The sequence below is a fragment of the Gossypium raimondii genome, chromosome 13 (assembly GCF_025698545.1).
Source record: "Gossypium raimondii isolate GPD5lz chromosome 13, ASM2569854v1, whole genome shotgun sequence".
Classification (NCBI taxonomy): Eukaryota; Viridiplantae; Streptophyta; class Magnoliopsida; order Malvales; family Malvaceae; genus Gossypium; species Gossypium raimondii.
Window position 1 is genome coordinate 881,738 of NC_068577.1, and position 8,774 is coordinate 890,511.

The 8,774-nt window shown below is 33.8% G+C and overlaps 1 protein-coding gene and 1 long non-coding RNA gene across 2 annotated transcripts; one reads left to right on the forward strand and one right to left on the reverse strand.

The window, feature by feature from the left end:
- The first annotated feature begins 1,105 nt into the window (after positions 1 to 1,105).
- LOC105782283 (uncharacterized) lies at positions 1,106 to 2,133 on the forward strand. The gene is made up of 2 exons (XR_001129771.2): positions 1,106 to 1,490; positions 1,796 to 2,133. It is a non-coding gene; the product is annotated as an uncharacterized LOC105782283 (long non-coding RNA).
- Positions 2,134 to 2,520: 387 nt separating this feature from the next.
- Positions 2,521 to 7,910, reverse strand: LOC105782280 (diphosphomevalonate decarboxylase MVD2, peroxisomal). The gene is made up of 10 exons (XM_012606923.2): positions 7,356 to 7,910; positions 7,071 to 7,269; positions 6,904 to 6,967; positions 6,754 to 6,817; positions 6,547 to 6,627; positions 5,383 to 5,469; positions 5,089 to 5,246; positions 4,907 to 4,955; positions 3,210 to 3,334; positions 2,521 to 3,017 (listed from the first exon to the last, which is right to left on the reverse strand). The coding sequence occupies exons 1-10, from the start codon at positions 7,560 to 7,562 to the stop codon at positions 2,804 to 2,806; spliced, it is 1,248 nt and encodes a 415-aa protein (XP_012462377.1). The 5' UTR covers positions 7,563 to 7,910; the 3' UTR covers positions 2,521 to 2,803.
- Positions 7,911 to 8,774: the final 864 nt, after the last annotated feature.

Genomic DNA, 8,774 nt, shown 5'->3' on the forward strand with positions numbered 1-8,774 from the left:
CTACGAAATTCGAGAAAAAGGGTTCGGGAGTCAGTTACGCACGAGGAAGGGTTAGCACCCTCGTAACGCCCAAAAATCGGTACCAAATTGATTATTTGATGTCTTAATGTCGAGGGTTAAAAAAATTTTCAAAATTCAAATGATGAAACTTGAAAATGATAATCAATTGTTCAAGTCATGCGAAGAAATTGAGACCCAATACGTTAGGGTACAATTTCTCAAAATCCCCGAATTTTGAATATCACTTTTGCTTTATAAGTAAATCTTCATTTTGAGGAAGCAATTATGTCATTCCCAATACGTTAGGACATAACAAATTAAGTTCCCAAAAATGATTTTTACTTATATATTTTAAATAACGAATATTCTCGGTTATTTGGAATTAACAAAGAAAATCGGAACCCAATGCGTTAGGGCTCAATTTTCCTCGAAAATCCCTAACTTTGAATATCGTTTTTATTTTGAAAACCCTTGAATCATAAAAATTGATTTTAATATTTTGACAAAATCAAAATGTATTTTAAAAATATGTTAAAATGTTAATGCAATATGAAACAAATATTTTAATTTAAATTATGCATATTTATAAGTATAATATATAAACAATTTTAGCAAATACGTATAGGAATATGAGGGAAAGGGAAAAAAATGCGTAAGTCATAAAAATAATAATAAAATAAAATACACATAAAATATATTAATACATGTTTTTTTTAAATGTAAAAATATAATGTATTAGTAAATATAAAACATGGAAAATGTTTATAAAACCTTGAAAAGAATGCAAAATATATGTACATATTATAAAATGTATATACATATGAATTATAAAACATGAAAACATAAATATTATTATATAAAAAATGAATGTATATAAAATATGTACGAACTATAAAAATAAAATAAATGGTAATAAAATATATATACGTACTACCTATATATTTAAAACATTTATAATATATATATATATTAATATATATATATATATATATATATAGGCGCACACATATAAATACAATAATAATAATATAATAATAATTATAATAATAAACAATATAAACAATATAATAAAAATAAACTAAAAAACAAATTAAGGACTAAATTAAAATGCCAAACAGAAGTTGAGAGCTAAATTTGAAAATAAAAACAAGAAAGGGAGTAAATTTAAACAGGTGCAATAGATAAAGGACCGAAAGAGCAATTTTCCAACCCGCCCTAAAGCGCTGCACACTATTGGACCAATTTGAAACAAAAATAAAATGTGTAGTAAAATTTAAAAGAGATAAATTGAAAAACACCCTAAAATCATGAGGACTAATTGCGAAAATAGCCCTTTTTGAACCCTTATAAAATCCCATTTTTAAAACCCTAAAGTTATTCCCTTTCTCTGCCATTTGAAGTTGCGCTGCAGCTTCCTCTCTTCTCAGCCATTCAAGCCCCATTTCCGACCAGCAACGGCGATGTGAGGGCACTCCGACGACACCCCAACGGTAAGTCCTCCTTTCCTTCTTCTCTTTATTTATTTTTGTTTTAGGATAACAAAAGAAAAACAAAATAAAGTAAAAACAGTAAAATGAACAAAGAAAAATAAAAATCTGTCACCTTCAAAATCCTTGCCTTTTTTCCTTGTATTTTCTTTTTCCTTTTTTTCCAGTACAAAATTTGCTAACCCCTTTTACAGATTCAAAAATCGCTTTAGACGTACCCAAAATTTACAAAAACCATTTTTCTTTTTTTTCTTTTTTCCTCTACTGCCCCCCTTTGATCAATCCCTCTGTTTTTTGATTTATTGCAGGTGGAATCGGCGTTATGCGGAGTTGCTGATCGTGGGTGAAACGACGTGGGTGATGGACGGTTGCTGCAACGTGGGAACGTGCGGCGCTAAGGCTACCTGCTGCTTAGGGTTTCTGTTATCTTAGGCCAATTGGGCCTTGTAATTGGGTTAGGTTGTAATTTGACCTTTGGGTCAGTTTTAGTGAGTATAGTAGGGCCCGGGCAATAATTGTGTATTACAAACTCAATTAAGTATTAATTAACTATAACTTTTGTGTCTAAATGATTGGCAAAGCGTGCTTATGGATTGACATGTATAATCTTCATTCTTTTTTAATGAAACAAATATATATTGTTGCACCCATGTTATTGTAATATATAACAATTGAATCAGTTTCTCTTACTTTCCTTAATGCCTAATTCACCGTCGACTCTATGCATAGCAACTCAGACATTAAAATAATTTCATCTTTAATTGATCAAATTAGTAAATTAGTAAATTTATTAATTTCGTTTATTTTAATGAATAATAAATAATTCAAAGGCATGCAGTTTTATCTTTTGGGAATTGACATTTTAAATGAGAAACTGTTTTTTATATGCTTTAATTAAAATTTAGAATTTTCAGATTAAAAAAAAAAAAAAAGGTTTGATACACTCGGTCAAGCAAAGATAGGAATGGCTTATGAAAGACGTTGGAACCATCAAACTCTTTCAACAACAAAAGAATTATAACAATGTTTCAAGTTTCAACATAATTCGTGTCTTCTGCATTTGCAATTGGAAATTACAAGGAAATACAGCGGTTTAGAGGGTCAATAAAGCAACCAGTTTATTCATTATTGTTTCAATCATGGTGAGGATTCAAACCTCAATTGGACATAAGGGCAAAAAGGAAAATTACAAATACATAAATAAAACGAAAACAAGCTGAAGAAATAACCTATCTGACACTTTTGCAGCTCAGAGACATCCAACTCTCCTTGAAGATAAGTTTAATCAAAGTTGCAGAGAGAAAGTATGGCACTTCTTACTTGGGAAGTCCAGTTTCTGGGTCAAGAAGAGCCAGTTTGTCATTTGAAAGCAGAATAGGGCCTTTCCCAGGTCTTGTACAGATGAAGTAACTGACATCCCCAGGGTATTTCTGAGCTGAACCATTTTCAGGAGGTGAGGACAAAGCTTCCACATCCTTCAATCCCTCGAGTCCGGCATCTTTAAGTATCGTCTTATCACCGAGAAGGTAGCTGAATAAAACGGGGAAAATGAGAAGTAAATAAAGTCAATATCTGACAAGTCTTTCATGTAGGAGAAAGGGAAGAGATTCCAGTGAGAAATGAACCTATAAAATACATGAATGGATGTTTTTCTTATGATAATATGGTATGGGAATAATCCAATTTCGGTATCATGCTCTTAGCACCTGCATTTCCATTTACCTGTCCAGATCAGTATCAGACTTTGGTGGGAAGTAGAAAAGCAGCCGCTGAATTAATTGAGCAGCTGCCTTTCTATCTCGTGCAATTAAAACTGCATTCGGCCCAGCGTCAAATGTATATGCCACCTGTCAGTTTTTCATCATAAATTTCCAAGTAAAGTTGCAGCTAAAAAGCAAGAAAAAGAAAAGCATATGTCCTAGAAGCCCAACACAAGGACTATAGATATTCAATGATTCCTGACATTAAATGGATTGATCTAGTTCAGACACATGGCAAGAAAGGGTTCAAAGTAACAAAAACATCACATGTATACATACATATATATATCTACGTATGTATATGCAGTGTAGAGAAATATCTTTCTAAAGGAAGAACTTCGTCATTATCAACACCACATTTTGAACGAAATTATCAACCGTCACAAAATAACGCTTAGTCATAAAGCAATTCGCCACTTAAATACCTGGCTTATTAATGATCTTATTTCAGAGTATTCTGTCTACTATTGGAGGAAACGATTAGGAAAAAATTACTGAAATCATCAGTCAAAGATTGCCATTTGCCAATAAAGAAAAAAAAAATCAAGTACTTCGCTTTTTGCAAATACACTAACTTCCTTAGCCTATGCCATATGTCATGCAAGCCTAGAGAGAACTGTTCTCTCTAGGGAGGTTTTTGCTATAGAGAGATAGAAGCAAGGGAAAGCGTTTGATTATGACCTTGAGTCACTTTGCTAGCTCGAAGAAATTCCTTAACATGGAGAAGGTTGCAAGTGATTTTGTTGATCACCATTGGAGGTGAAAGACTTGGATGGCTTAACCTCAATAACAAGCTTGGTGTTCAAAGGATACATGGGTCATTTAAACTCTAGATTGCAATATTTAAGAGTTAAGCTTGGTGTTCATATTATTTTGCTAATCATATAGAGTCTTTTGCTAAGTTTGGTTTCACAAGTCAACTTGACATCAACCCAAATAGGGAAATGACTAAAAAAATCCTTCAATTCAAAAAGCATCAAATATTATCATGAAGGTGTTTTTATCTCTTTATATTTAAAAACTATAAAAAAAAAACAATTTAAACCCAGAATAAATTCACAAATTGCAGGTTGTTATGTGCTAATTGCAAGGTATGGGACGTGGATTCCTCATAGGAAAGTATGGGATTTCCTAGTGAGGTTTATATGGACCTGGGCTCTCCAACCTTAATAACTGACTTTTGGGATGTGGTTCTCCAATGGTTCATATCATGGGACTTGACGGGACTTGAACCTAAGACAACAATATCCCAAAGCCAGGATTTTACCATTTCAATCAAAACTTCCTTTGTTTTGTACATATTCTTTTCACCCACATCCTGGAGGTTCCATAATCTAGTATGTATTATGTTTTACTTTCTGTTGCATTAGGTTATCCATCAATTCACATAAGAGGCTTGAACAAACAAAATGATTCAAAAAAGAAGCAATCAACAGAATTATTGACAGAACATAACACAATCCAACTACCCCCCAGCGTATTGACTCATTAAAAAGACCCCAAGAAATAAAATGATTCACGGTAGCTTTAAAGTCAAGAGCTTTAAACTCCAGATTTTATCATCTTACAACCATCTTACTACCTTTCTTAATAAGGTTACTGATTAGGCTGATAAATGTTCAAAATTAAAGTCATTTGCTGCAAAATAAATAAACGAACCTGAGGGGTTCCTTCAGAACGATTCCACTTCTCAACATAGCTGATTATCCTGAAAACCCAATACATGTATTATAAATTTTTACTGAATGTGACGTGGGAAAATCGTCTTTTCATCAAAACTCAAGTCTATAGTTCAAAGGTCAACCCCTAAAAGGAACCAGCATATGTAAACAAGGACTTGCCTGTGAGATGTATCATTCATGTAGAATATGGGTGGCAACGTATCCAAGCAGACTGCATGGAATTGGTTACTATCAGCACAGGCTAATTTTGCAAAAGATGCAAAATCACGGTTTTGTATGGCTTCTTCCATCTTTATTGTGCGTTTTGGAACAACTTCCTAATTACATTTCAAAATGGCAATGAGTAGGCATGAGTCAGTACAACTTTAAACAACCTTAAATAGTTTTAGGTATTACGAAATCTACACAAGTGCGGAAAATTGCACTAGTTTAAAAAAGTAGACCAAAATGCACCTTTGCCCTATGCTGTAAAAGCGAACTTGTTTCAACGCTCTCACGCATTCCAGAGGTGCTACTTGTTTCCTTCTGCCGTGAACTTACCTAGAGCCAGAAAAAGAAACATTAAAACCAAAATCCTGATGACAATTATTGGGAACATTCCAGAAACCTGTTTGACACAAGCAGATCAGGTGAATGCAAGATCCAATCCTATGCCAAGTAGCAAATCTTTTTCTAATAACAAGGATAAATAAACACATTGTTTACATGTTCAGGACCTCAAAGATTGGTGAAAAGAGTTTGCAGTATTAAAGGACCTTAAACATAAGTAATTGGTGAACATCCATGAGTAAATTTCCAGTGAATATATTCATAATCCACGTACTTATAATTGATGCTAGGGCCCAACACTCACAAGCAACATTGAAGAATATTACATTTATATGGAGCTGGAAATCAATCGCTACTGTAAAAATTGTTAACAGTTGATCAAAAGTATTAGTTTAACATTGTAAAAAACTGTTCGATGCAACCATGTAAGCCTTACTCCCATAGTGGTGGGGGTTGACAATATGCAATCTGTCCTTAGGTTCGGAAGAATATTTTCCATGAATTAGAATAGAAAGGTAAAGCAAAAAATGAAGGCAAACATATTTGAAATGTATGTGCAACATATAGAAGATACAAAAACACAAAAACATTCATTTTATACACAAAGGATGGAAGTGCAAGTATGTGTGCATGTAGCATCCATAAATGTCTGATATGGATGAAAAGATGTATCTTTATGTATCAAAATGGATATATGTGTGCATGCATCATATGGCACAATAAGATGCTTGAAAGTAATATGTGGAAACTAAGTGGAAAATAAATTGTAGATGCAAAGCATGGGAAGAAAGTGATCTGAGATTACACATTCTCAAATGATCAAAATAATGCAGGTCAGACTATTGATTTTCATATGCTGCCTGCATTCTTTCAAGATCTAAAACACTTCGCAATCAATAATACCAAACCACGAGAAAGGATGCAGATTAATTGAGACAGAATCTTGCAAAATCTAATTGTAAGTATATTTCATGTTCTTGTGGGGAAAAAATTATCTCCCTGCAGAGTAGCAACTATAAACCTATAGTTGGAAAAATGTAAAACATGAGGATTGGAGAAAATACTCACCACAGCAATAATGATGAAGAGATCTTCCCAGTGTTTTTCATCTACTAGTTGAACTGCAAGACTATCACTTCCATCATCCTCCTAGAGGTATTAAAAAAGAAGAAAATATAAGAATTGGTTACTCAAAGGTACTACCCTTCCTGAAGAAAGATGAACTGTTAAATACATGCAGAAATGAACTGTTCAACACATACAGAAAGAACTTACTTTTCCCATAATCCACTTAACGAATCCACCAAACAAACTCCGACAAGCACTGCCTGAACCTTGCCTACAAAATATTTTGAAAAAATCAATAAATCATCAATTGAATTACAACTAAAATTCTTGCATCTCTATAAGTAAAAAGGGCCATACCTAGCTATAGCAGAAAGTTGACTCTCATCTTCACTGACATTCATAAGCTTTGCAAGTGCAAAAACTGCATCAAACCCAAAACCATTAGTCCTATAAACTGTATTAAACAACAAAGTAAAAAACAAAAAGAAGGTTAAAGGGTATGTATGTTTTCATCTATACAGTACCAAGACAAGCAAAACCAGCAGCAGAGGAAGCCAATCCTGCAGCCGTAGGGAAATTGTTATAAGATGCAATATGAAGATGCAGTTTCTCCCAATCTTTCTTCTCTATCTTTATTCCCCTCTCTTTATCCTCAACTTCCCTAGCCCGTGTTCTGATTTCCCTCAAACAGTTCTGGTACCTTCCTCCGGAAAGGGATATTTCCTATAGTAAAATAAAACCCAAACCCATCATTCAAATGAACATTTATAACATTTTTTTTGTTTGAATTTTATATAGAGAGAATTTACCTTGCCATTGAGCCACATACGATCTTGTTGGAAAGCAGGGCTAACAGCGACGGTGGTTGTGGTGCAGAGATGAGCAGGATCAAGTGTAACGCTGATGCTATCGTTGACGGGCAAAATAAGGGTCTCATCCCTCTTCCCCCAATACTTAATCACTGCAATGTTGGTAGGCGTCTGAGCCGTTTTCATCAACACCCATTTCTCCCCCATTTGCAGCAGATCAGATCGGATCCCTTTTCTTTCAGAATTTGCGATGACAGAGGAAGTAAACTGATAGTTTGACTCAAAAAACGAAAACCAAACTTCTTCTTATAGAAATAGCAGGATTGAGACGAACAAGCAAGAGCGCAGCCAATTAAGACAACAATACGAATAATAAAATACTGAATTTTCAACTACGGAGGCTGCCTAAATAAATATTGAATATTTTAACGATATTTTCAATAACTTATTCGACTCTCAACAACTACGTTTCTTTGATGCAGACTTGACCTGAGATTTGGATTTATTGAAGTTCTCACGTTTTAGAATCTCATGCAATTGGCATTAACACTCACCCAGTTTTGTTCTTCGATGCGTCCTTACTACCATAAATATATTTTATATATTTCTTCTTACCTTTCGTTTTCAGTCCCTATGGCTTAGGTACTTCAATTTTGCAGCCATTCTTTTGATAACGGGGACGCAAGGGGATTTCACAATAGCGGCTACATAGTAAATGGTGGGGTTTGAACGAAATGTTGATTTATTTCATTTTAGTCCTTTTTTTGTGTTTAATTTATGTATGTTAGTCAAAAAGTCACTACTTGAGTACCATTGATTTAATGGTTTGACTGATATGCCCGACATGTGAGGGAGCCTTTTTTTTACTTAAGTTCTTTTTTTGTCCTAAATTGAAAATAGTTTTGTCGAGAAGAGATGGCCCCAAAACACTGACCTTGTGGTTGACTTGTAGATGGATGGGTTGATGTGGTTTAAAGATAAATTCCTGACTATGTTCGGAGTTGAGAAGGAGAAAACTTCAATGATGGGAGATGAAGGTATGGTTGGTGGAGCAAAGGGTCCATCTTTTAATGGGCTAGGATGGTCATCATCAAACTTCTGAAGAGAAGGATTGGGTTTAATGCACTTCTTAACAAGGCTTATGCTTTATGAAAGTCATCATAATCGTTTCAATTAATGAATCTTGAGATTGAATACTACATGGTGAAGTCCTAGTTAATGGAAGATTATACAAAAGTCTTGGCAAAAGGTCCATGTTTGGTTTATGGGCAATATCATATTTGAACAGTGTCATCGTTTGGATGAGATTATCGTGTCTTCTAGGGGATATGTATAAAAAAAAAGTATTTTAAGAGCTATTGGTGATGTTATTAGAAAAAGTGATAAAGATCCATTATAATACAAATTCTAGAACAAGGA